Source organism: Conger conger, chromosome 18 (assembly GCF_963514075.1).
Source record: "Conger conger chromosome 18, fConCon1.1, whole genome shotgun sequence".
Taxonomy (NCBI): Eukaryota; Metazoa; Chordata; class Actinopteri; order Anguilliformes; family Congridae; genus Conger; species Conger conger.
This window is the reverse complement of record NC_083777.1, coordinates 21,804,352-21,832,257: the sequence shown is the minus strand read 5'-3', so window position 1 is coordinate 21,832,257 and position 27,906 is coordinate 21,804,352. Positions and strand designations below refer to the sequence as shown.

At 44.0% G+C, this 27,906-nt stretch overlaps 3 protein-coding genes across 5 annotated transcripts in view; 1 reads left to right on the top strand and 2 right to left on the bottom strand.

Annotated features, from left to right (window-relative positions):
- Positions 1-16: 16 nt before the first annotated feature.
- Positions 17-7,404, bottom strand: znf365 (zinc finger protein 365). Its single transcript, XM_061228765.1, has 6 exons — positions 7,305-7,404; positions 6,246-6,272; positions 4,471-5,165; positions 2,643-2,814; positions 2,003-2,049; positions 17-1,753 (listed from the first exon to the last, which is right to left on the bottom strand). The coding sequence occupies exons 3-6, from the start codon at positions 5,130-5,132 to the stop codon at positions 1,582-1,584; spliced, it is 1,053 nt and encodes a 350-aa protein (XP_061084749.1). The 5' UTR covers positions 5,133-5,165; positions 6,246-6,272; positions 7,305-7,404; the 3' UTR covers positions 17-1,581.
- A 369-nt stretch (positions 7,405-7,773) lies between these two features.
- Positions 7,774-16,757, top strand: rtkn2 (rhotekin 2). 3 transcript variants are annotated; one of them, XM_061228175.1, is made up of 13 exons: positions 8,089-8,278; positions 10,059-10,261; positions 10,452-10,510; positions 10,893-10,946; positions 11,255-11,372; positions 12,043-12,243; positions 12,404-12,498; positions 12,783-12,889; positions 13,921-14,052; positions 14,472-14,640; positions 14,756-14,863; positions 15,266-16,104; positions 16,198-16,757. In XM_061228175.1, the coding sequence occupies exons 1-12, from the start codon at positions 8,135-8,137 to the stop codon at positions 16,075-16,077; spliced, it is 2,202 nt and encodes a 733-aa protein (XP_061084159.1). In that variant the 5' UTR covers positions 8,089-8,134; the 3' UTR covers positions 16,078-16,104; positions 16,198-16,757. The 3 variants fall into 3 exon arrangements, with proteins under 3 accessions (XP_061084160.1, XP_061084159.1, XP_061084158.1); XM_061228176.1 differs by lacking the exon at positions 8,089-8,278 and adding an exon at positions 7,774-7,886 and having other exon boundaries at positions 15,266-16,757; XM_061228174.1 differs by having other exon boundaries at positions 15,266-16,757.
- A 3,408-nt stretch (positions 16,758-20,165) lies between these two features.
- Positions 20,166-27,906, bottom strand: part of LOC133118638 (AT-rich interactive domain-containing protein 5B-like) — a 66,610-nt gene continuing 58,869 nt past the window's right edge. Inside the window, exons 9-10 of the mRNA XM_061228764.1 lie at positions 24,870-25,071; positions 20,166-22,990 (exon numbers count right to left, since the gene is read on the bottom strand). Of these exons, the coding sequence (XP_061084748.1) occupies positions 21,233-22,990; positions 24,870-25,071 (1,960 nt within the window). The 3' untranslated portion in view covers positions 20,166-21,232. The remainder of the gene's footprint in view (positions 22,991-24,869; positions 25,072-27,906) is intronic.

Below are 27,906 nucleotides of genomic sequence, written 5' to 3'. Positions count from 1 at the left end.
AGATAAGAGACCAAAGGAAATCATTTAAAATTTTATTCTTTATGATTTGACAGAGAGCAACACAATTTTTTCGTAAGAATATACAGTGTTGTGTTTCTCACAGTGTTTCAAAGGCTACATGTTTTCCAAGTGAAGGCACACATACACAAGTGACTAGTCTTGTACATTGCCCACTTAAACAGAATGCAAAAGCAACAGGACTCAACATCAAAAATATTAGATGTTATAATATATTATATCATATGTAATATCAATATACCCATTATGAGATATTACAATAGTCATAGACAAAACATTAAGTTAGCACATTTTCTTGATCTGTCTGATTGTCAGGTGTATTGTGTTATATAGAAACCTGCATTGTTGTTTTACGCACCAACAGATTTTTCACAACAAAAATATACCTTGTCCACAGAACATAGTGCAAGTTATTATATCGTAATACAGGTTTTACCATCAAAGAAAGCACATGCAGATCCAACAATACGCAAATAATCAGGTCATGCATTTAATATTGTTATTTTAAAAACACTTCTGAAAAGCTGAACCAAACATTTCTGGCCACCTAAAAAAATAACCCTACCAGAGGCATATACCATCAAAACCATAATATCACAGTATCTGATTCTAATGATTATTTAACATTCAGCAGTATTAATTATGAGTCAACATCTGCAGTCATTGGTATTTACCTCTCCAGTATAAACACAGTGTTGGACATAGAGGAGTATCAGTTTAGAGAAAATATATATTTATTCCTATTGCACAGTATTGCTCTCTATTCAGAATCGGACAGCAAAAAACATATAAACAACAGTACTATTATAATGACAGCACTATTTTTAAAAAATGCATTCAGAAAACCCTAGTATGTAATTAGTTACCAAATATCCACAGTTCAATTTTACGGAATACACAGTATCAAATAAATACAAAGTACACTATAAACAAGACATGACAATAAATAGTATAAGGTTATTTTATCCGTCTGACTGAGCTCTTACAAAAGCTTACAAACATTCGCACCTTTAATTGAGCGTGTGAGATTGTAAACAGAAGCAACCTGCCCTATATGGTGAATGACAAACACCATTTGGCAAAAATAACGGTTTTGAAAGAAAAACACTGTAATTACAGTCACTATTCCAGCTAACAACATGGTGTCTGATATCCGATGACACAATTAATTAAACGATTAAATATTTTGTAAAATAGATGTGTCCATATGAAGATCGATTCCTAGATGTCAAATGCTGAATTTGCTTCAAGGAAAAGCAGCATCTCTCAATGGTCGTTCTTAGGTAGGGATAAGAATAGACAATGCTGGTCTGTCTTCCTCCACTGGCTGGTTCACCGATCCCCAACGTTAGCACACGTAAGGGAAAGGAGAAAAAAGACAAAATAGTGTCCTCCCTCACTAGGAGGCCTGGAGGCTTCTGCCACAGGCTCAGGCCTTCAAACACAACTGTGGTCCTTTGGAGGCTAACATTCAAGCGGCTGACAGAAACATAGCACTAAGCTACAAATCTGGAATATTCCGGATCATTTCACTGGAGGGCCCCCCCGCCCTGGGCTTCCTGCTCAGACCTCATAGTGGGCCAGCGGCCTGTGCTGACTCTTCCCTTCTCCCTTGTAGTCGGGGGTGTGTCCCTGGCTCTCTCGAGGGAATTTTGGAAAATACCGCCCTTTTCGATCGGATGGTTCCCTCGTCTCTGTGTCTCTGTCCCCTGATTCCAGGAGACCGCCTGCCGACCTGTAATTACAGAGCCAGATTTCCACCTGTAAGTAAGGTTATACTATTGTGTAGCCAAGGCAAAAGATCTACACAGGCACAGAATCGCATTATGTAAAGAAGCAAACACATAGCAGCGAGGGGTTTTCAAATAATTAATTGAGAATTGTTCTTATCTTAAATAACTGCAACTATGTGTCTGTTACATTAGTTCTGTTTGATATTTTCTGTTTCTGCAAAAAAACGAAAGCAACTTTCACCAGAAATTACCTGCTTTTGGTTATTCTCAGAGGTCGATTTTCAATGGTGTGGGACATCTGGAAACATTTTAAAAGGTATGAGTTTCCACTTTCTCCCCTGACAATTAAGCAGACACTTCCTTATTTCTGATCTTATCTCTAAAGTGGCCTTAACAGATGGACATTTAGGAAAAAAAACATTTTCTGGAAATTGCCTTCCATTTTCTGTTTCCCCCTCAAGCCGACATTGGCCGCTAGTAACGTCTCATTTTCAAAACTAATTTTCCTAATGGCCAACATATGTGGCCCTGCCTCACTCATCCCATGAAGCCAGACAGGAGTGATTTCATGACCACATTTTGAGTGAATAAGTGACAATCAAACACCTTTCAAAACGTATTCACTTAATTGCTGAGATACAGTAAAAGAATAGAAACCATACATATTTGAAAAGCTAACTTTCCTAAAGGGAGCCCTGCTGAAGAAGTCATGAAAGTCAAATGTAACAGATTTGATTTCTGTATACACGACAATACACAGGAACATTGGATCTTGGAAACAGGCAGGAATGTAAAGAATGTTTTTGTACAAACTGCATCATTTAACCCTTTGAAGAGTAGGTTTCTTGGAATGTTTTTTTTTATGTTGTAGAACTTCTTGAGGTTACTTACAGAGTGAGTGGTGCAGTTGGGCCGACTGGAACTGCTTTGATAGTATTTCAAAAGCCTCTCTGCGAGTGAAATTCGCTGTAAGAGGTTCTCGATGAAGTTCTGAAGTCGAACTTTCCCACACATCTCATGCTGAACAGCTGTATCCAGAAAGTGATGAATTGTAATAGCTTCCCTGGAATGAATAAAAAATGAGAGTATGGGGGTGGAGGGGGAATGAACGAGAGGTGAAACGAGAAGGCTCATTTCTTCTAGATCTTTTTGTGACGAGGCTGCCAAGGTTTAGGCCGAGGCAGTTACAGGAACAGCAGCTTCCAGATGTTCTGCCAGTATAACATATGACAGTTGCAAGGTTAAATCGTGATATTTCACAGGAGTGTTACTGTACATACCAATTATACACTGTATACTGTATTTAATGGAGATTGCTTTGGCATTGAACTCGGTTAGAGGGTCTTCAGATCAATATCAAATATCTGATTTACAGTACAGGAGCTACAAATGTTACATAAAGCAAAGAAAGATGAAAGCAGGATGCACTGAGCAGTAACAGTTGCTGAACTTGATGAGATTTTTTTTTTTTACTGCATTTAAAATGTGTGAAGGTTGGCCATCTGGCTTTTAGAAGACCCTAGTTAATCAAGAAAACAAAAAATATTTACTTGCAGTTGCATGCTATCATTGAGAACATGTATAAATATGTATAAATAAACACTAGAAATTTCAGTGTGAACTTCTTTCTACCATCATTGAGAACATACAATATTGATATTATGAATTTGGCCTTATGGACAAAAAACGAATTAAATTTAAATTGAAAGCTATGTGTCTTGTGGTATAGCCAGATGGTGAATGTGCCATCTGTGCTAGGCAGTAGTTGCCTCTTCTCTCATTAGAAGGGAAGGTCCCCCCTCAATGAGTTGCCCATGATACTGACTTGTTGTATCGCTTAATAAAACTCTGGGGGTGTTATGTTTAAAGGTAATTCACTGCCAGCAATATTTAAAGGAGTTGTTATTGCAAGTTTCACTTTACTGACTTTTCTGTTTCAAGGTGCCCAGCTCAATGAATCACTTACAGGAGATGGAGAACGGGGAACTTTTTGCATAGTGCATAGCAAGAGTTGGATGCCACACCAATAATTGATGGACCAACTAATACACATACATCTATGCCTGCCCTAAGAGGAAGACAAACAAGCAGGTGGACATAGATAGATACAGGCCAGTTTCACAGACGCAGATCTCAAGAGACTTGTCTAGGCTGAGATTAAATTCAATTTTGAATGGAGATTCCCCATACAAAACACAATTTAGTCCACGACTATGCTTAATCCGTGTCTATACTTGTGTATATATGGAAAGACAGATGTACTCTCTGAAATAAAGTGACAGTGGAGATATTTTCATCAAGGATCAAGTAAAGTTCTTCGGATACTACACATTTGTCTATTTTCCGTGCAAAGAAAGGAACAAATTAGTTATATATTTTTGCCTAGGGGTACAATTTTAGGCACCTAGAGCAGAGGTGGCCAACCCTGGTCCTGGGGAGCCACAGGGTCTGCTGGTTTTTGTTTTCACCTGAACAACAAAAAACACTTTAGCCCCAAGAAACCAGGTGAGCCGAGTTAACTGTGCAATGGACTGCTTTAATGGATCGATTAGTGCTGGGAAACAACAAAAACCAGCAGTCCCTGTGGCTCACCAGGACCAGGTTGGCCACCCCTGACCTAGAGCATACTGCCCCAGTGACAAGCATTTGTACCTTTTTAGGCACTTTTTGCACCCTTATTTAAACAGAGAGCCAGAGAAACGGAAGCTGCTGAACTCACTGCTCCTTCCTCTCCAGCTCCTGCTCGGAGACGCAGAGCTGCTGCCGCAGGGTGGCGATGACCATGACGGCCGTGTCCACCTGCCGGCTGAGGGCCCTCTCCCGCTGGTGCAGCTCCTGCTTCTCCTGGGCCAGGTGCTCGGAGCGTGCGCGGTGCCTCAGGAGCTCCGAGTCGGCCCGGGCCAGCTCCGTGCTCACCCTGAGCAGCCTGCGCTCCACGCTGCTGTCCGCGGCCCTCAGCATCTCCTCCAGCCTGCGCCGCACGCACGCCCCCACCTCGTCCTCCTCCTCCTCCTCTTCCTCCCCCCGCCCGCCCGCAGGGACGCGCCCCACTACGGAGAGGGCGCCGGAAGCGGGTTTCGGGCCCCCCTTGTCCGCGGGGTCTCCCGGGCGACGCGTCTCCACGGACGCGCTCTTGCAGCGCTCGGTGCAGCGGCCATCCCGGGCCTTCCTGCTGTCGGGGAGCAGCGCGTCCGCAGGGCGCCACCTGGTGGCGGGGCCGAGGTCGTGCAGTGTGTGGTAGGCGTGGCTGTAATCCAGGTGGGCCCGCAGGGACGACAGGCTCCTGAAGCGTTCCTGTTCTCCGCACCGCGGGCAGCGAAACGGAAGCTCCCGGATCTCTTTGAACAGCGGGAAGTTCCTCACGCTCAACTTCTGCTGCATTTCATTAATGCCCTGGAAAGAACAGCTTTACCACTGTTGGTATGATACATATAGATTAAACAAAGCACTGAAACATGCCTGTAATTATAACATAAGATAACAATGATCAGAACAGGCCATTCACCCCAGCAATGCTCACCTTTTCCTACCACTAATGTGTATAATTACATGACCTAAAAGCTAGATAGTATCTAGCACCATATCAAGCCTAGACTTGAAGACCCCTAGAATGTCTGCCTCCACTACATTACAAACAATAAATATATATACAGTACTGTGCTAAAGTCTTAGGCACCTGTATAACTATTCTGTACATAAAAGATTCTTTCAAAAATAATTCAATGAAAGGTCCTAAATAAACATACGATACATTTTACATTACATTTGAGTAATTTGGCAGAATAGTTAAAAACTGAATCAAATCAATATTATTTGTGACCACCCTTCGGCGGTAAAACTGCATCACTTCTCTGAGATATAGAACTGCAGGACCGTGTTGGCTAAGACAATCAGCAGGGAGGTTGTTCCAAGCATGTTGGAGAACTTGCCACAGTTCTTTTGCAGACTTTGGTTGGCTCCTTGCTTCTGATCTCAGACAGCCTTGATCAAGTTTTTATGTAAAAAGTAGTCAATTGTTTACAGTAATATGTTACTTTTTAAAAAATTAAATACAAAAATGTCTCTGTAAAATTAAATCTTTTGGAAAATGAATATTTGGAAATCTCAAATGTGTTCCTTTATACTAACACAAAAAAAATGAACATATATATAATAAAGATTATTGATGGGAGAGTGAGGATTCATGACAGCTAAAATTATGCCATATGCCATTTTTGACTCACTGATTTTAACCAATAATTGTATTTTGCTCCAGTGTGCAAATTTCTTTGATTGGTTGAGTCAGTCATTGACTGCCAACTCAGTTTATGAAACCCCACTCTCCCATCTCACTCTAGCAGACATTCTACAATTTATTCTTGTAAGAAATATGGATTTATTCTGCGGGGTACTATACTAACAAGTACCTTGGACACAGGTACTGTACAGCATTGTTTTCTGGTATGGAATATGGATTCTAGTCCAATTTCTCAGAGGTCACATTACGCAACTAACCTGTCACGATACTGCCCTGTGTCAGACCTGAGGAAAATGTGCAGAGTGACATTTATATTGGAGCATTTTGGGAAAATGGGAAAAAATCAAACCAGTTTGTACCTGGAAAAAAATCCACAACTCAAGTATTTTATGACATATGTTGTACAGTACAAATAAATGCAAGCCTAAAAACACTGAATCTACAGAAATACTTTCGTTAGAATGGATCGCTCTGACCACTCAAAACCTGGACGACTAAAAAATACACAGCAGAAAGGTTCCTCCACTTTATTTTGACCGATTTTAGCTTAGACAAATGGTAAATTGTTCAGGTGGCATAGAGACGGAGGTTGCTATGTGTGACACACCATTGATCATTCGAAAGCAATCACTAAACACCAGCACAACATGCTGCCGAGTCCAATTTGTTCTTGGACTGCTATTGAGACATGTTAGCAAAGGTACAGATCAGCTGTCATAAATATTTTCTTCGTGAATGCTTAACATAGCTTTTTTGTAATCAGGTACCTCTCTCACGAGTTACATTTGCGATATCAGCTCAATGGAATTATGATACCCACGACACAGGTTGTGGTATATTGTAGGTTTTGCAATATGGTTGCAGCTGGTTGGGTAGCTAGTAACCTGTAACCAATCACATATGCACAAGGCAGTAATTAATTAATCAATTGCATTTCAATCTGGAACGATCAAACCACCCCGATCATTTTACATGCTATAACAGTCGTTCATTTCTTGATAAATGTAATTTTTCTCGCTATTCGTCTGCGTAAAAACGCGTTTAGAAGACAAAATCTAACAGGTCCATTTAGGAGCGTTTGCTACATTTTCACGAAGAATGATACATAACATGCAAAGACGATACAAAAAAGACTCGACAAATGTACAGTTGACCATATCGATTTCATTACCTTTCGTAATATCTACTGAATCAGAAGGCATGTTTATGGCAGCGTGATTTTATAGCAATTGTGAATTGCTACAAGCTCAAATAAAAGGCTGTATGAATAAAATGTAAATGACTTTAACGATCGATGACATACTGAGAAGTTTTACCTGGGTGCACAAGACGTCATACAGCCAGTTTGGTGCACGTGAAGTTTTATTCCTCGCAGGTCGCTATTCTGGCTACTCCCGTGACAGACTGGCCAGGCAATTGAGGGAACCAATCAGTAGCCTGGATTTTCCCACCGATACCGCTTTAACTTGCCCAAATATACCTTGGGTTTAAATAGGCTAGTAAATGTGGGAGTGGCAGCTAGTTTGGGAGGCTAGCTGCATTCAGCGTGGAAATGTCATGCCTTTGAGGTACACACAAATGCAAACGACGTTAGATTTTCATTTGCAAGAATTGCTTCACTTGTGAAGAGAACAGCCTTGACTAAATAATCTTGACAGCTACAGATATGCGGAAATACACCCTTAAAATAAATGGGAACCCATATTTGCATGCCTGGATACTCTCGGATCATACACAGAGTGAAATACAAAATCAAATCAAATATGCACTCGCTGTCAATCTGATTCTGATTCCTCACATATTAGCATTCTTGTCATAGCAAAGCGAGACGGGCATTTGAACGAAACCATTCTACGACAGACGGGGATATAAATCATCAAGAAACTTCAAAACAAACGGTAAAATGGGACGATTTTCCTTAATATAAATCACGACGTCTTCAGAAAATTGCTGCATGAATTACAATATCAGTTAAAAACATGTGGATTTTATCTAAACATGTTGCGATAACTCCTAAAATTCAAAAAATGAGATATGGTAGAATCCTATTGTGGTCTCCAAGAGGCGGACCTTGCTCTGTTTAGTGACGCTGCAGACAGACGTAGCAGCTGGTCTCCGTTTATTGTGTCAGGGTTGCTCTGAGCGAATGGCGAGTATGGATAGTCCGCGCGACATTCAAAACTTCTTAAGGAATGAAAGGGCCAGGGCTACTGTTTCGTCCTGCTCTTCCCTCGGTATGGAGATTAAAAGAAAGAAGATCAGGCAGAGCACAGTATTTCTACCAAAAGAGGTGACCCCCCCTTTTTAGCATATAACTTTATTTTAGGAAACTAACTTTAGTTGTGCAAGATTGCTGGTTCCCAAGAGCTAGCTACTGTTAACGAGCAAGCTACCTAATACTGAATACTCAGTCATATCGAAACCGTGTAGGCATGTATTATGCTTTGATTTTATTTCCATGTTGCTTGTGTTGTGTCTAGGGAATTAGTCCAGTAGTCCACAGATTTCAGATTCAGATTTCCAAAAGTCACTTCTGTAGCTGCGGAAGCCTCAAGACTTTAGACTACAACCAGAAGATATTAAACCCATGACGCATACGCTTCCTGTAATATGTTTCCGAAGTAGCTAGATCAACCCTTATAGTAACAGTTAGTTTATGATTGATACAAAAGTGGATGAGAGCATCAGACCGATTGGCGGGTGTTGTAAAAACCTCATCGCTGTGGACTGATTATGTAGGTCTGTGCTTTCCGTCAGTTATAGCCGTCTGTAATCTTATCATGAAATGAGAAGCTAAGGACAAAGGTCCTTTTACCCATACGCTGTGAAAATAGTGTGCGCTGCAATCAATTAATGTAATTACAACGTTCATGTCATTTTAACGATTTCTTTGGTTTTTCATTGACAAACTAAAATGTTCTTGCAGGCAAAGTTCATGAAAAGGTGTACAAGTCTGAATGACACTCTTCAGATTGTAGAGGACATGAACTTGTTGTACATACGACAGATTTCTAAGAAAATAAAGGTAGACAAAAACGTGTTAAAGGTGGATGATGATGGTTATTTTCAAAATTCTTTTTTTTAACCTTTGCACTGGTATTCTATACCAAAGTGCGCAAGTTTCAGGTTGCTCAGCTCCGTATCATTACTGTCATAAGAATGAAAAGAGTTTCAATTATAGGCCAATTTGTGACGTACAGTTGCCAGGTCATGTACAATATATATATATATATATATATATATATATATATATATATATATATATATATATATATATAAACTGGCCTAGCATGAGAAAGAAATTGATTTGATTTGTTATAAGCATCATCATAACACCGGGTTGACACTGGTTCACTAGATGCTAGATGTCTTTTGTGTTTGGTTACGCATTCACGTCCCCACCCACCCCTGCCCCCACACACGCATCGACGTCATTTCATTTGAAAAAAGAAGGTCATATTTCACATACAGTATTTCATGTATATTTACCTGTCTACGTGTCTCATTGGGTTAACTCTGTTGTGGCTTGGGGTGTAGTAATCGGCTCTGGCTGATTGCATGGGAATAAAGTGATTATCAAGATTTACGCGTTTATCCGCCACTGTTCTTAATTTCCTTGACCTGCATGTTTTCTACACTGAAGTTAATATGTTCTGTGGTCCTCCTGACAGATTGGGTATTTTATCCGTTATTTTTTCATTCCCCATACATTCATGTTTATTCAGTGTTTGTAATCTAATCTTCTATGCAAGTTAACAGATGGTGTTTTTTGGAACGTGATGATACGCAAAACATCACATTTAAGCCATGTGTTTGAAAATGATACAAGATCTATTGCACTAAACCTGTTCCAAAATTTAAATCATATTTCCTTTCTGAGATTGAAACAAAAATATTTTCCCTCTCCACCTGTCACCCCCCCCCTCATTTAGTTGAGCTCTTGTCCTTTACTAATACACATTCTCCTGCGTGTGCTCTTCTGCGACACCCTGCCATCTGTTGTGTTGGAATTCAGAGATGCGGACGCTGCTACATTTGCACGTGTCCGTATTTTTATTTGGGTCCTGCAGGATAGCAGCATTCCAGAGAAGATAGACTTCGAGGTCCGCATGCGAGAGGGAGCCTACAAGCTCCTGGTGGCCAGCACCAAGCGGGACCAGATCCTCAACGCCTCCAGAAGCCTCCTGACCTGTAACACGCGCATCGTGGCCTACGTTACAGAGCTGCAGAGGAGGACGGAGGACCTGGATGCACAGGCTGCAGTGAAGGGCAGGTGAGGGTCTGTTCATTTAGCACAGCAACCCTGCTTTTACAGGCCTTCTCTAAACCTGTATAAACAGGCTACTTTTATACTGTAACATTAGTCTTTTCAGTGGAACCTTACTTTTGTGTTTTTGTACATTTATACTGATGTTTGTTGTGTAGTGACTAGCATTGGTGAGTTTTCTCCGTCTGTTCCGCAGGGTGTCAGATCCAGTTCCTAAGGACCGTGTACCATGCCTGGGAAAAGTAGCCCTGTCAGGTACAGTCAGTGTATTGTGGCATTTGAAGCTGAATTAAAATGCAGTGAGAACGAGGAATGGTGTAATTTACACCATAGTATAGTCTATGTGCAATTGGGATGGTCATGCAAGAATAAAAAGGCTTCTGCTGGTGTACAATTTTCGCATCTGACAAGAGGATAAAGTGTATTTCTTAAGTGTGAGTGACATGGGAATTGGGAGACTGAAAGGATTTTGCCCAGGAGCAGCAGTCTAAAGAAAAATTAATAAACAAGGCACAGTACCATCCCTTCTAGATCAATTCTCCTTTGTTCATTGTTGCATTAGATACAAAAATTTTAGGAATAATTAATCAAACATTATGAATGGTGTAATATGGTGTCTTTTGTGTTTCCTCTCCAGGGCTCAGAATACCATTGATGTGGAAAGACTCTGACCACTTTAGCAACAAAGGAAGTAAGCCGTTTTTGTTTTTTGAACAAAATTGTGAACTTGAATTATAGATAGAAAGAAAAACACCTCAACTGCTCCTTTTCTGCTAGTAATTTCATACTCTGAAAGTCTAATTTGTTTCTGCTTTGGCTAGGCAGTTTTTCCATTCTGAACTGAATGAATCTCATTCTAGCCTATCTAAACCTTTTTACCTAGATCGGTGCAGGAATGGTCCCTGGAGAAGTTCTCTAATAATAACAGTGGAATGAGTGTGATATTTTTATCATTGCCTCATTGTGACATTTTCATCATTTTCTGAATCCTTCCTATAGGCTCGAGACGAGTGGCTGTGTTTTGCCTGATGAAAATTGGAGCACAAGTTTTTGACACAGAAATGGTGGTGGTGGATAAATCAGCGACAGACATTTGTTTTGAGGGCTTAACAATATTGTAAGTATTGAGCCGGTGACGTTATTGAATGGAACAATATGCACAGAAAGTGAAATTTACAGGTTACATTGAAGTGAATTTAATTTAATTGCAAAGAGTCTATAAAGTCTATTTAGTATTATAGAAAACTGATCTCTTACTTAAAGACAAGCTGAAGTCAAAATGTACTTTTTCCTAAATATATTAAATTCTTCATAACCATACAAACACATCTTAAATTATATATGTCAATTTTCCATTCCCCTCTAAGCAGTAGCAGCACACATCCTTATTTCACATTAAAATAGACTTCCCGGCCTTCAAAAAGTTCCCCGAAAGATCTGTTTCACTTGTGTATACATCATATCGTGGAAACTATTGCTGCTCTTCGGTTTCAGCTTGTCATTAAACAATTGTTTTCGTCCTATCTGTCATATAAACCTGTGAAGATAAGTGTGATCAAGTGGGAAAGTGGCCTCCGGGAGAAGTGCACAAATTCTCATTCTTTCTGGTACAATGCAAGTGCAGTCAGATCTGAACGAATCCATTAACATTCCTCAGGACCAGATGCCCCGTCTGGCTGCCTGACCGGTTTTCGCCGCGACCGTTAATCTTGGCGATGCGGGTGGAATTTGAGCGTGTGGAGCGACCCGGCCGGCTCTCGTGTTTCACGCGTGTTCTCCCGTTGCAGCTCCGGGGCCCGGCCGCACTTCCAGCTCACGCTGGAGCTCTACGGCTGTGCCATGGAGGAGGACGCGTCTCTGGTCAACACGCCGAAGAAACTGGCCAGGAAGCTGCGCAACTCTCTGGGCAAGGCCTCCGGGAAAAAAGTCTGCCCCCTGCTGGAGGCTGGGGACCCGGAGTCTTTCCTGCAGTCTCATCCCATACCCCAGTAAGAGTCTCCGTTTCCCTTTGCCAATCACGTCACCCTTGATGGAGCCGCCTTTGTCTCAAAGCTTTTGCTCCCGGGGCTTAGCCGAATGCTGTTGTAATAAAGGACGTTCTTTCAAAGGCAATTTTAGAGTCCTGAATCAATTCCTTTTGTGTTTCAGCTCAGCGAGGTACAGTCTGCTGGCGTACACGACCCTGTGCCTCGCCCAGGCTGAGGGAACCTTCCAGTCTCATTCACTCATAGTCACAGAGAATGGTGAGGCCGCTACGCTAAAAATAAAAAAAGATTCTGTGGCTTTAAAACCCTCCTTTTAACAATCTGCACATTTGCCATTATGAACCAACTTTGCATAATGTGTGCCTTCAGTACGACCGGCCTTGCAGTAATGATGTTTAGACAGAAATTGTCTGTTCAAATGGGATACACATAAATATGGCTTGTTAGCATTACCTTGGACATGAAGCATTTCATTTGACACACGTTCAGAATGTAATTGGATGAAATTCATATCTTAACTATGTGTTTGTTTTTCGGTCTAGCGGAGAGTTCCTCTTGGCTGCCCCTGTATGGAAGCCTCTGTTGCCGCTTGGTGGCCCAGCCAGACTGCATGATCCAGGAAATGATGAGTGGCTTCCTGAACCAGCAGGTAACCTGCATACCTGAGTCACAGTCACTGACAGTCCCAGCAGGTAACCTGCACACCTGAATCAGTCACTGACAGTCCCAGCAGGTAACCTGCACACATTTAAAATCCTAAGAGATTTGAAGACGCTCTGGCCTTAGAAACGGCACCATAACAAACAAATGTATTCATGAAGAAACGGCTCTCGTATATATTAATGAACAAAGGCCTCTTCACAAGCAATAATGAACAAAGGCCTCAGCTGTTTAGAAGGAACATTGTTTTCATATTTGCCTCTTTGAATTGACATGTTTCTTCTTCATTTAAACAGAAAACCGCAAAATTAGTTGTCTATAAGGAGGCTTTGTGGCTTTAAAAAACAAAACCTAAATCTGCCAGGCCTAGGCAATCATTTTGGCAAACCACATGCAGTACTTGCAAGCAATACTTGCAATGGATGGCCAAGGCTAGCTGTGCTAGCCACCCTAGCACAGGTGACCCCAGCAAGTGTGATTTTTTAAATATATGCAACACCCTGAAAATAGCTAGGCTTTCCTAAATGCTTACAACTTTCCCTCCATTTGTCTGACAACTAAAATGAGCTCTAATCCTAGTAGAGCTCATAGCCAAAAGAGGCTACTGTCTTAAAGAGTGTAGCAAGAGATGTTTGGATCAGTAATAAACAGAGCTGTGCAATTGCCTGCCGCTTTTAACTGGAAGGGTGTCATCACACCCTGGTTGGACAACAGTAGAATGTGCAACAGCTGCTCTCAGTGACTAATTAGCAGCCAGTCTCCCAAGACACTTATCAGCAGCTGATCCACATAGCCCAACAATCCACAGCTGATACACATAGCCCTACAATCAACTGCTGAGGCAAAGGAATCTGAGCGAATACGAAATCGAGAAGAAATAACAGACTAAGCTAAAACAAGATAATCCACACTGAAGGAAACAAATTAGGAAGCACCATAGAATATGGGTGACCATAGAAGTCTCAGCTTTCCCTGCTAACAGGATGGGTGGATTAAAGTGTGTGCGTTTGGTGTGTTCAGCAGAGCGTTGGGGGTGTGAAGAGGTGCTGCTCGCTGTACTGTGTGCTGAGCGCTGGCAGCCTGGCCTGCTACTACTCCCCAGAGGAAATCCAGGCCAAGATGGAGCCTGCCCTGACCATCCCCATCAACAAGGTAAGCCCTAAAGGGTCACGGCAGCAGCCAGACATGGGTCTGTCGTGTATCTACTTCAGCACTTAGGATGCTGGGAGAAATTGAAATCACTCTCCTGCAGTTCCTCAAGAATTTAGAAAAACATAAAATGATATGGTATGAGAAGTTTGGCCTAAGTATTGGTGAAAATAAGTGTCAGTAATCTGGACAATGTTTTATCTAATATTTCATTTCTGATCACTTCATTTATACAGTGCTTTTCAGTGCAACTCATAAATTATACAACCATAAACCCAATCAAAATCAAAATCAAATTTTGTACGTACAGTACAAATAAAGACAGGATTAATAGGTCATCGTAAAATCATTTAAAAAGTAAAAGTTTTGTGGTGGTGGTGTTGTTTGGAGTCCCGGTATGATGATAGCTGTCCTCTCTGCAGGACACACGCATACGCATGGTCTATAAGGAGCAGGGCAAAGGCTCAAACAGCCTGAACATCATCAGCCCTGGGGCGGGGCAGGCGGGAGAGAGCAGTGTGTTCACCGCAGACAGCCGGGAGGAGCTGCAGGCCTGGGTGGAGGCCTTCTGGCAGCACCTGTACGACCAAGGTGAGCCCCGAGCAGGACCGCGCGACCGCGTCGGCGAGACCTCGACCGTGGCCGTAACCGCGGCCGTAACCGTGGCCGTAACCGCGGCCGTAACCGTGGCGTCTTGTCCTTTCAGCCGAATGGCAGCACTGCTGCAGCGAGCTGATGAAGATCGAGGTGATGTCTCCAAAGAAACCACCGCTCTTCCAAACCAGACATGCAGATTCGGTCTACAACGATCTGAGTGAGTGCACTTTACCCATGGCAGCCTAAATTTGTTAAAAGTTTGCTTAAAGGGCCAGTTTCCCCAGACATGGATTACACCAAGCTGTGAACAAAGAGAAAAATTCTGTGAAGTTCTCCATTCTCCAGTTCTCCAGTAATCCAAGTCTGGGAAACTAGACCAAAGTGTCTTTCAGTTTTCATTTTAATTTGGGAGAGTGAAAGGTGATTGGTCATGTGCAAGTTGATTGCTTGTCAATTGCTCAAAACAATACCAAGCAGTCGATTATTTGATTAGTTGATTGATTATTATTTAGCATAATCGTCGCAGAGATGGTCGTGAACTAATGTGCTCTTTGACATGTGCTCCTGGGATATAGTACACAACATCAGTACACAACATCACATGCCATTTTTTCTGCAGGCATCGGCTCCCCAGGGAAATTTGAAAGCCTCACAGACATCATCCACAACAAGATAGAGGAAACTGGAGGCCGTTTCCTCATTGGCCAGGAGGAGGAAACGGAGGCCCCTGATTGGTCCGCTCTGTTTGGGGGGCCCCGCCCCCTGGTGGTGCAGAAGAGTGTGCTCTCCCCCAGCCGGGACGACGGGCACCCCAGCCCCAACTGCAGCGGCCCCAAGAAGAGGCGCGCTCCACCCCCACCCCCTGACAAGCAGCCTTACGCCCCAGCCACCGACAGCACCGCCCACATCCCGCTCAACAGTGCCCCCTACGCCTCGAGCATAACCAGTTCCCCCTCCACCCCAAGATTAGCCAGTGTCCCCCATGCCCTGCTTACCAACGCTCCCTATGCCTCGAGCATAACCAGCGACCCCTACACCCCAAGATTAGCCAGTGCCCCCCATGCCCTGCTCAACAACGCCCCCTACACCTCGAGCATAACCAGCGACCCCTACACCCCAAGATTAGCCAGTGCCCCCCATGCCCTGCTCAACAACGCCCCCTACACCTCGAGCATAACCAGTGCCCCCTACGCCCCACTCCAGCAGAAGCAGAGGAAGCCAGGAACACGCTCAGGCAGACCCTCTCTGGATGCCAAGTTCTCCGCCATCATCCAGCAGCTGCAGAAGAACCACGGCCCCGCCCACAGGCCCGCCCCTGTCCACCCGGAGGACTCTGAGAACCAACCGCCGGACCGCCCCCCGCAGCCAGTCCCCGCCCCTCGCCACAAGCGCAAGTCCTTCAGGGAGAAGATCAATCCCAAAGGCTGGTGAACCAACCACAAACCAGCTCCTTTCAACCTGAACCAACCACAAACCAGCTCCTTTCAACCTGAACCAACCACAAACCAGCTCCATTCAACCTGAACCAACCACAAACAAGCTCCATTCAACCTGAACCAACCACAAACCAGCTCCATTCAACCTGAAGAAACCACAAGATTGTGCTAATTAACCAGCTCATTTCAACCTGAACAAACCACTAGACTGTGCTAATTAACCAGCTCATTTCAACCTGAACAAACCACTAGACTGTACTAATTAACCAGCTCATTTCAACCTGAACGAACCACTAGCCACTTATTCATGCTGCTTTGAGCCAGAGACATTTATAAATGTCTTATATAAACATTCATAAAATGTTGGATTTTAAAGAACGTCGCATTATACACTTTAGAAACCAAGTGGTAGCCTCCGTAGACTGCTTAGCATTTTAGCGTGAGATGAAGTTGTATACTACAATTTACTAACTGAATGTGAAAGTAATGTATCATGATGAGAAATTAGTGTAAGCTATGTTGGCAAAGGTGTCGAGAATGTGCAGTTGCTCATAGCAGATGTGCAATTAATTTTTTTTATTTCGCTTTTTTAGTCTTGTTATTTTAAAATTATACAAACGGTACATTCTATCGAGGAGTGTTTCCTGGTCCTGCAGAATAAATAATAATTGCAAATAGGACTGTTCACTTCAGATTACCGCTGGCTCTTACTAAGGCTGAACAGTGACAGTTTATTTTGACATTCGCTAGAGAATGAAAGCCAGTGGGTGGAAAAAGACAAATGCCTTTGGGTGTCACAAAACATTCAAACATTCAAAAAGTGTTTTTTTTTTTTTTTTTTTTTTTTGGTCAGCCAGATAAATATTACATCATACAAGGAACTGTATAACATCTGTCCAGCATTCATACTCCAAACACTGACAATTAGAGTGGAAATATTTCTCAAATCAGAAGAACCTTTGCGCTTTAATGTAGCTGATTTTAACCAACATATACGCCCATCTCGTCCCAATTTAATTACCTGCTGTTGTACTAATGATCCAGAGATGCTGGCTGCCAAGGCTATAAAAATAACATCAGTACATGCTGTGGAGCAGCAGGTGGCGCTAATATCAAACTTCAGCAGGAAGTGCACTCTACAGAGATGAGGCAGATGCAGTAAAGGTGCAGGCTAATTATTCTCCAGGTTTAGCATTCCAGTCTCACAATAGATTGCTTTGTTTGAAAGATGTGTGTGTGAGAGAGTGAGAGAGAGATAGAGAGAGTGAGAGTGAATACATAGAGTATACTTCACAAGAGGAGAAAAGCAGTTACAGTAAAGACCTTGAGATGTTCCAGCTATAGAGTAAAAGCATTGCTTTAGTAAATCTGGCTGACCTGGTTTTCAGGGTCTGCTTTATTTCCAACAGAACACATGTTATTCAGCCTCAGCCTGCATTTTACATATTAGTTTTCATTTGGTTTTTTTCCAGGTTGGGTGTAGCCTACTATTAGTATTGGAGAAATGGAAAAGGGCTGAATATAGCCAGACCCTTTGGGAAATCCGGCCAACATCACTGCACTGACCCAGAAACGGGGTGTGAATCATCCATAAGAAGGCTGCACTGTGTAGATATCAGAAACGGGTTATTGTACAGTCATAATACGAGGCAGGAAGGTGACCATTGCGAAGACATAGATTAATTTACAGAGCGCGCAGCGGGGTCCAGGGGGGTGAGAATAAACCTGTAATGGTTCCTGATGAAACGCCTGGGACCAAGGAGAGGAGGACGCTTCTCCGGCAATGTCAAAATCACACTACAGTGAAATAACAACGTGGAAGAAGAGTGCTGACATCACCTGTTCTTCATTAAGACACTCTCGGTCAGAGGTCACCAACCCTCTACCTGGAGATCTGCTGTCCTGTTGGTTTTCACACCAACCTCAGCAAAGCACAACTCATTCAACAGCTAGAGATCCTGTTGAGCTGCTAAATAGTAGAATCAGGTGTGCCAAATTTGGGTTGCAATGAAAGCCTGCAGGATGGTAGATCTCCACGAACAGGGTTGGTGACCACTGCTCTAGGTAATGGCTTCAACCACATATGCATATGCCGAATGTTCACATTGGTCACCATGGAGTCCATTCCATATGCTGTATCAGCAGAGAATGGAAAGTAGGCTGTTTCCTTAAAATGCAGGTGAATACCTCTGGGACAGTTGAGATACAAATTAAACATTACTAAAATTCCCAAAATCTATAATAAGGATAACCTATCCATCCATCCATCCATTATCTGAACCCGCTTATCCTGATCAGGGTCGCAGGGGGGCTGGAGCCTATCCCAGCATACATTGGGCGAAAGGCAGGAATACACCCTGGACAGGTCGCCAGTCTATCGCAGGGCACACACACCATTCACTCACACACTCATACCTATGGGCAATTTAGACTCTCCAATCAGCCTAACGTGCATGTTTTTGGACTGTGGGAGGAAACCGGAGTACCCGGAGGAAACCCACGCAGACACGGGGAGAACATGCAAACTCCGCACAGAGAGGCCCCGGCCGACGGGGATTCGAACCCAGGACCTCCTTGCTGTGAGGCGGCAGTGCTACCCACTGCACCATCCGTGCCGCCATAGGATAACCTATAATATAGCATAATTCAAAAAGATTAATTCACTACGATAGTAGTCATGGCAAGATTTGCATGAACTTCAGTGTGTTCTTACTGTAGCTTGGGAAAGTACACAATACGCAATTATTGCTTATGAACAGTATAATGTCTACGGTGCATTGGGGCAGAGCACCATTGAAACAGGAGATATTATATCACTGAAGTTGGTAGCAAAATATTTTAATTATACAGTGGATCATAAAGTACAAAGTTTTTGTTTGCCAGTGATGTGATTGAACTGACAGCACATCGTATCAAAAGCATTTCCAGAAGTTCAGAAACAAATACAAAACATACCAAGGGTGAAAATGAATACTCCACTACCTTTCTACCTGTAGTGTTCAAAATTAATTATGTGGTCCTTCAACCTTATAAACAATAAAACTACACCTTTACTATAGCATTACGGTATACTTAAACAACAGCCACAAACACAATACTAAAGGTTTAAATATACATTATTTACAGCAAGGAAAGACCATAGGAACAGGTTTGACTGCAGCTCACATACTGGTTAATGCGACAAAAATACAATGAAAGAAATCGTTTAAGTGCTATGAACAAACAATCTTGTTTTTTTTAGATTCCCAGTGCTTGTTATGGCTGTAATGGTCTGCTCCTTTTGTGACTGTCAGTGAGACTAGCACTTGCCATGACACTGAATATATACAGTACAGTATGAGTGTAAATCACTGGCTGGGATTCAGTCAACAGTTGTCATTTTTCTCCTGCACAAACACGGTTTGTGAAGTTCACTGATCATTAAAACTAAGACTTCAAACTGAGATTGTGAAGAAAACGTGTTACGTGCTTTTGCTCAAAAGTCAAGGTTCAGGACAAACGCTGACTGGATATAGGCAAATGTCTGGTGAGAAATTCTGCTTCATTTTCTGCTTTCTTGAACAGATTTTTAACACCTCCACATTATTATCAAATGCACTGTAGCTACTCATAAAAGGCACAGGATCTTGCAAAGCAGAAATTTATTTAACACTGTTCTCTTCACGTACAAAAAATGTAGCTACATATGACAAGAACTCCAAGAATGACAAAAATCACTTGACTCCTGCACCAAAATCAAAGCACTTATAAAATATTTTATTATCCAAAATGTTACTTTTAAGCTACTGCATGAGTGCTTCTCCAGACGTATTTGGAGAAAATGCATTCCAACTCAGTTTTAATAGCCAATGATGTAGTTTTGTCTCATGTCTTAATTCTTTTCTTTTTCCAATTCCTTTGTGCAAAAATGGCATAAGCCTCTAATTTTTCAGAGCTTACATAAAGTTCTCATTAAATATTGCATCATTATAGTAAGAACCCTTTTCTTTAACTGTGGTAATCGTCTTTTAGTAATTCTCAACTGCTTCAACCACTCCCCCACTTTCATTGAAATCCCATTGGAAAGTTAACATGCTTAAAGAACAGTCACTGTTAGAACATCATTTCACAATGACATCTTCAGCAGTGGAATACTGCACAAATCAAAATGGCTGAAAACGGTTCACATTTCCATGTAGAAATTTCCCAAGGAGTACTGGACATAAAAGCTGCTAAGTTCAGCTTTGCCAGACAATATGGCAGTTCTTGCATTGCTGTGGTTGCATTTGTTTACTACATTTAATACCTGTTGTACTGAATGAACTCTAGAAGTACTATGCTATGGATCACTTAACTGTGCGCTTACATCTACAGAGAAAACAGGAACCATATTGAAATACAGATTGATCTTTCCTGACCATGTACCATGAATACAGTGCTTAAACGGTGTAACTGTAACGTTAATGTTTGAAATGAAATTGCACTGTACATAGCATTGATTTGTCACGCAAATGTCCTTTGGACCCCCCCGATAGTGCTGCGATCGCGTCGTCCCCCTTGTGGGAATCGGAGGTCTACAGCCACTTCACAGGGCTGAGGCTAGCGTACCGACGCTTTAGGAACGAATGTGCAAATCATCAACGGGAGGAGGGGGAAATAATCTCCCGCAGAAGAGGCTTCATCTTGGGTTCTGGAAACGTCCGTCACCACCGGTTTTATAGGTTCGATGTGACAGCCGTGATCTCTGCCTGTGCACTTCTCAACCAAAAAGAAGGACAGGTTAGGTCTGCTGGACCTCCCCCAAACAACATCATTTGGTACTTTCCATCTTCCCACAGGTTCTGCCTGCACTTAATTTGACAAAATGAAATCTTTTCATTTGAAGTGAATGCCTCTTTTTTATAATTTATGGAAAATCCTGTGCAAGGGTGATCTCTTGTTCCCACTATATTTCTGGAGTCACATTCACAAAATGTAAGACATAACCAAAGTGTCTTGGAGTCTTGGTTAGGTTATATATTAAAGGTTCTGCATCCATTGTGGGGAAAAGGGAGGGGGTTCGTCAAGGGGTAAAGCACCACGAGAAATAAGAGATAATCCTGAAGGTGAGGACCAATGTTTTGTTGTTTGCTGGAGTTATGCTGTAAAGGGGTGAGTGTTGGGGTGCGATATTAGAGTTTGGTGCTGGGGTGCAGAGAGGGGAGCTGGGCGGGGCTGTAGGTGGGCGAGGGGTTGAGGCCGGACATGGGGAACAGGCCGTGGTGCAGGAGGTCTGTGTACGAGGCCCCGCCCGGGGGCCGGTACAGGTGGGGGGCAGCGGCCGAGGCCAGCAGCTGTCTCTGGACCAGGAGGGAGTGCAGGGCGAAGGGGGGCAGGAGCGGGGACACCACCGCCTGGCTCTTCAGGCACTGCAGGGGGTGGGGGTACCCGGCGGAGGCACCCAGCCGGTCGCACAGCTCTGGAGCCCCGGGGTACAGCGGCGGGAAGAGGGGCCCACGGACAGGGTACTTGAGCCCCTCCGCGAAACCGTCCCCTGGCTTGTCCTGGGCTTCCGGGTCGGGGGTGCGGGCCCTGATGGGGTGCATGGGGGTGACCGCCCGGATCTTCTTCTCCGGGGGCCCCCTCTCCAGCTCCTCCAGGGTCCTGCGCAGGGGCCGGGACGAGCACACAAAATGGCGTCCGATGACAGCGTCCTTCCCTAGGGTCCTCGCGGGAGCGGGCAGGTCCTGGGGTTTCCGGGGGGCGGAGGCGGTCATGGGGGGCACGCGGCAGGCTTTGGGGTGGTAGTCCAGGCTGGAGGCCGGGAGGAGGGGGGAGGCACAGTCCCGGTGTGGGGCGGGCAGGGCCCTGGAGGAGCATAGTGTGTGGGGGAAGGGTTTGGGAAGGCTCAGGTCTGTGGGCTCGTCGTCGGACGGCACCTCCCCGTAGGGGGGGTTTCCCTCGCTCAGAGGCAGGCGGTAGCCCGACCCGGTCCTGTCAGGATGCATGTTCGGGGTAAAACGGGGACCATTCCCGTTGTTTCGGGTAAATGAAGCCTCCCTGCTCAGGCAGTGCTCCCCATGCCGGTACAGACTCAGCAGGGGATGGGCGGGGTAAAAGTTCGGGAAGCTCGAGGGCCCGTGAGTGGGGTGTCCCATTCGTCTCTCCGCTGGGTACAGACCCACAGTGGGGCCGGGCTGAGCCGGCTCCCGCTGAAAGAGCTCTGAGGTCACTTCCTGTTTCCTGTGTCCCAGAGGCTTGAAGCTCTGGGCGTGCTGGATGACGGACGGCCTGCTGACCGCTGCTCCGGGTCCGTGAGGGTTCTGGCCGTTGTGATTGGCCAGGGCGAACGCAGGAGGCGGGGAGAAGGGGTAACAGTTAGCCGAAGCGCTGCCGCTAAACTGGGACAGCAGCTTCTTCTTAGCCAGGGGCGACATGATGCCGGCATTAGCCCCAGCGGGAGCCCCCGTTTTATAGCTAAAGCACGAGTCCTCCCCGTCCACAGGGGTCTCTGAGCCCACGGGGGCTTGCGGGGGCTGCTGCTGCTTCAGGGTGGGCAGGACCAGGCCCACGTGGCCGTCGGTCTCTCCGGCCGTTGGCGGGTCTGCCCTCCCGTCGGAGTGCAGGGCACTACAGTCAGGTGCCGCGGCGGGCCGGGAGAGGCAGAACTCTGGAGGAAACGTTCCCGCCGTCGAGGCTTCGTCCAGGGGCGCGGGGGGCGGGGTTTGAGGGTACCCCTGCGTGTGAGCCGGGGCCTCGGAGAGCCTCTCGGCTGTGCCGTCCTTGGTAGAGAGGTCGCGTGGCGGCGTTTTCTCCTCTGCCACGTCGACACACGGAGTCTCCTTTTTCACGGTGAGCTGCAGCTCCTCCTCATCCTCCTCGTCCTGACTCTTCCTCTCGTCCGTGGCCTGGTCTGCAGGTTCAGCACTCTCCTCCTTACTGTAGCACTCCTGCAAGCACACAGAGCAGTCAATGATGTGTCATTGACATTTTCATTACTTCAGTGTCATTCACAAAGTGACACTGCCGAGTTTATTTCAGTCTTACAATCATTACAACCCAGTCTCACCTATCAAAATAAACCCTGGAAAAGCTGAATGTCCACTGTCTGCACAGTATAGAAAGAGTTCCACTTGAATAGTGACAATTGAATGTCGGTGTTTTTGCAATATCCGTGGTGTTCATGTTACATATAATTTTGCCATCTTTGAATGAAATACCACAGGTGAACAGACCAATGTAGGCTTTCAGTGCAAACACACAGAATAAATGCCTTAATTAATTGCATAAATATGTACATGTGTGGGGTATATACACTAAGCACTTCATTAGGGAGACCCGTACACCAGCTTGTTAATCCAAATATTTAATCAACCAATCATGTGGCAGCAACTAAATGTATAAATGCAAGCAGACGTGGTCAAGCGGTTCAGCAGTTTCAGACCAGATGTCAGAATGGGGAAGAAATGTGATCTAAGTGACTTTGACTGTGGAATGATTGTTGGTGCCAGACAGGGTGGTTCAAATATCTCAGAAACTGGTATCTCAGAAATCTCCTGGGATTTTCATGGACAACAGTCTCTAGAGTTTGCAGAGAATAGTACGAAAAACCAAGAACATCCAGAGAGCAGCATTTCTGCAGGCATAATAATAATGAGAGAGGTTAGAGGAGAAGGGCCAGACTGGTCAAAGCTGAGAGGAAGGTGACAGTGATGCAAATAACCACACATTACAACAGTGGTATGCAGAAGAGCATCTCTGAACACACAACATGTCAAACCTCTGTAGTGTATAGGCTATAGCAGCAGAAGACTTAATAGTCTAAAAAATAAGTCTAATGGGTGTCTCGGTGGCGCAGCCTGCAGAGCACTGACCGCATGCTCATTGTGAGCCGCGACGTCAACGGTTCGTATCCGACCGTCTGACAATTTGTCGCATGTCTTTCCCTCTCTTTCGCCCCCATTCTTCCTGTCTCTATATACTGTCCAATAAAGCTGAAAAAGGCCTAAAAAATATCTTTAAAAAAAATAAAATAATAATAAGTCTAATAAATACCTAATAAAGTGCTTGGCTGAGTGTATGTATGTATGGTTGTTTTGACATAATTCTAAAAGCCTAGTCTTTTAGATGACTCTATTGTTGATTTCTCATTGCTTTCGAATGAGCCTCTTTTGTCTCCTGTGTCTAGGGGAACTGGCAAATCACCATGGAATTGCTTGCCTTTTTTGAACAGAACAGCCTTCCGCAATAGGAGCATATGGCACCACTTCTCCCACAACAGTCTATCAGACTCAATCTAAAGCATCTCCACAGACACCATCGGTTTGCACTTGCAAATAAGCCTAAATACCGCCCTGCTTTTAACAGGAAACACACTGCTGTTGCACAGCACCAAGCCAAAAATATGATGCTTTACTCTTGCCTTGTCATTTTCCTGTAGTACAACTGCCTAGTGTTCCTGTTTTTACTATATGTGTACTGTATTAAAGAGCTAATGTAGTTACTTTGCTGCCCTTTTTAAAATATTACTGTGCAAACTGCGCTCAGTCAGTGGATGAATGTGGAACCATTCTTTCTACAACCAAAAAATTCATAGGAAAACAGAGCTTCAAAACCAGAACACCTGCAGTCGCAGCAACATTTTGGCCTTACACACTGCATCTCAATTTGCCCTAAATGTATTCTGTTACAACCGACGGTTCCTGGCAGCACCATTTTAAATCTGGCAGCTTGTTTGTTGGGTAAAAAGAAACAGCTTGTCTGAAACGAGTTGTCTTTTTTTACTTTGAGAACAGAGCTGCTTGGCAGGGAGCGGGGGTGAGGACTAACCGGTGAGGGCCCGGGGCTTTTCGGGGAGGGGTCCGTCTCTCCGGAAGCCTCCAGGTTGTGCGTGATTTTCGGGCGTTTCCCCGCCGCGGCCTTCACCTTGCTGTCGCCCTCCTGAACGCCGGGTTCTGGCCGTCTTGGTTTGACCAGGGGGAGGGGCTTGTCTTCCTCTCCTTTAATATATCTCTCGTAGGGGAGGAGGAGCCTAGAGGAGAGGCAAGAAGAAAGCTGATTGGTGCTGACCCATGACACTGCACCCCTTCCTATTCTACGATTAGCTATTCTAGCTCTGTCAATCAAGTTTTGATGCGTCACTAATTTTTGGTCACAGGCCAGTTCTCATTGGCCAAAAACCAGCCTTTACCAAGTGCCACTTACCAAACCTATTACAGATGATAATTTCTTTCACATTCCTTTGCACTGCCTTCTGCACAGGCATTTAAAATAATTAACAAAATGTGTAGCCTGTCGGAAGTAGCTTGCAAGCACACACGCACTCACGCATCTTTGTATTCTTGAAATAACTATTTCCTCGGTTCTAATTAAAAGCCAGTCTGGTCCCAGTAGCTGCTGACATAAGACCGGTCCCTCTGTGCTGCCACACTAACGGTGCCCTAGTTAGGTCTCTCAGAGGGCTCCCCAGGGACCCGCGGAAACGACTACAGCTTGAGAAAACACAGTCTGGGCTTATTCTCCACTCCTCACGTCATGTGATATCCTTCCCTTTCTCCCCCACAGAACTTCCATCCAGATTAAACACTGCAGAGATTTCTGCCTCTAATCTATTTTGTTCCACATTCCAAGAGCTCTGATAAGGGGGTTGTAATTGCGTGGAGTATATTGTGCTGCAATCACACTGTTATAAAAATAATGTTATGTGATTATTGAGTCGCAGTGGGAATACTTTGAGTCATGCAGAATGAAAAATATCAGCGACTACAGGATGCTGCAAATTCACTGGCAGCCTGGGAATAGGAAATATCCACACATATGAACATACACACTTATATTCTATTCCATTCAGAAAATCTAAGTTCATATAATATATTCGGCATAGATAAAGGCAAACACACATTCAGTAATTTCACCTTTTTTCTATGCAAATAGCACTCAATTTAGTATCACACACAATGTGCTCAATGTGCATTGAGCATGCTCAGTCCCACTGTATCTGGCACACACTGAGCATGCTCAGTCCCACTGTATCTGGCACACACTGAGCATGCTCAGTCCCACTGTATCTGGCACACACTGAGCATGCTCAGTCCCACTGTATCTGGCACACACTGAGCATGCTCAGTCCTACTGTAGCTGGCACACACTGAGCATGCCTGGGCAGGCTGAGGGCAGTCAGCCAGTTATGAAGCTCAACTGAAGCCCAGAGGGAAGGTTCATCATCAGCTCCCATTACCTAGAATTTAAACAAGTTACAGCTGCTCAAAGTGGAAAATATTTGCTCTACACAGCAACAGAAAAAAAAAAAAACTACAGCTGTGAAGTGCCCGTTTCCCACACAGTAATGCTTCAATTATGTTTATGTAATGGAAACCTAATACATACATAGGGACATGTAGATTTATGCAGCATTAACTAATACTGGGAAATATTTAAAAGTCTGAAGCCATTTGAGTTTTTAAAACCCTGTGCTCTCTTACTTACTCTCTTACAGAGGTTTCATGATGTACACAAGTGCATTTCATTTTCTGACCTTACACAAATGCCAGCATCATTTCCCCTATGTTTCCTTTCAAGGAAAAACTATTCGGTACCCTCTCCTCTCCGACATCACCGCCAATTAAAAAAAGATGGCAAAATGGCTTCTGCCCCATCAGAGGGACAAAATGCAAGAGCAGGACAATTTTCCTGGTGAGTGGAGAAGCCAACCCGATGAAAGTAACAATCCTCCATGTCATGGCAGAGAAGGTACAACTGCACTACCAGGGGAAAAATGCAGAAACTGCATATTGCCTTACACTGACAAATGAACCTAAGGCAGAATGCCGTTCTGAATGCCCTCTTGCTGTGGCGCACTTTAGCGTTTCATTAATTCCAAGTGGAATACGGATTCATTCACTCGACGTTTCCCTCCTTTATGGGAACATGACATACGCTGCACTGGAATGCGTGGTGCAGGGACTGCAGTTTCCCCCCACCGTCTGGCTGACTGTGTCTAACGGGGCCTGGTTATGTCAGGATGCCAGTCTACTGTCAGGCTGCAGTCAGACGGCGGCCATCTTATTATCGCCCGTCTGCCACGACAGCCGCTTCTAAAAATCACCATCTTCAACAACCATTTACATTCTGTCAGAAATATATGAGCTGAAGATGTAGTCCTCTATTCTAAAACCATAGCAATATACTGCACTTCCAGTTTAGGAACAAATTATGCTGACTGACAATGAGTCATGGCAGATAATTTAACACTTGAGTTTTCCAGAGAAAGTCTTTAACTATGTACTTGATTCACTGCGCAATGATACTCCTTTGAGCAAGTGAGTCATTGATTAATTGACTGGCTGACAGATTGAAGTTCATTTGAAATCCACACTATCGTTTTTTCTGTTCTCAAGAAGTGGGTGTAACAGGCAACCAATCCAGGCAGGAAGAATTCCCAAACACAAGAGCTCCTTACTGTATTATTGTATTGTGTACTACACTATTCTTAATATCTGGGTCGCACCTATTGGCAAGAAGGTCATCGGATGTGCATAAGGGCTTTGGAATCAGGGACAAAGGGTGTCTCACTCTAAAGGCTGAATGGACTATGGGTGAAGTAAAATGTTACAGTGCTGAATACTTTTAGAACATATGAAAGTAACTGAAATGACAAGATTTTTTATTTTAATCTGCAAAAACGTATTTGGGCTTCACAAATGTATCCCTGCTTACTCCACCTATAACATATGCTATGAGGCATATGGGGGGGGGGGCCTTATGTGTTCTTTTTTTATCTAAAGAAAACTTCGCATTTCTAAGGTTGCAGCATGTAAAGGGAAACGTAGTTAACAAAATGTCTAATCTTTGGAGAACTGCACTTTGT

Coding starts and splice junctions, on each gene's coding strand:
- rtkn2 (XM_061228175.1), top strand. CDS start 8,135: ATGGCGAGTATGGATAGTCCGCGCGACATTCAAAACTTCTTAAGGAAT. Junction 12,499..12,782: donor ACTCATAGTCACAGAGAATG/GTGAGGCCGCTA, acceptor TTTTCGGTCTAG/CGGAGAGTTCCTCTTGGCTG. Junction 12,890..13,920: donor GTGGCTTCCTGAACCAGCAG/GTAACCTGCATA, acceptor TGGTGTGTTCAG/CAGAGCGTTGGGGGTGTGAA.
- znf365 (XM_061228765.1), bottom strand. CDS start 5,132: ATGCAGCAGAAGTTGAGCGTGAGGAACTTCCCGCTGTTCAAAGAGATC. Junction 2,815..4,470: donor GAGCTGGAGAGGAAGGAGCA/GTGAGTTCAGCA, acceptor TATTCATTCCAG/GGAAGCTATTACAATTCATC. Junction 2,050..2,642: donor CCAACTGCACCACTCACTCT/GTAAGTAACCTC, acceptor AAATGTTTCCAG/ATGTCCCACACCATTGAAAA.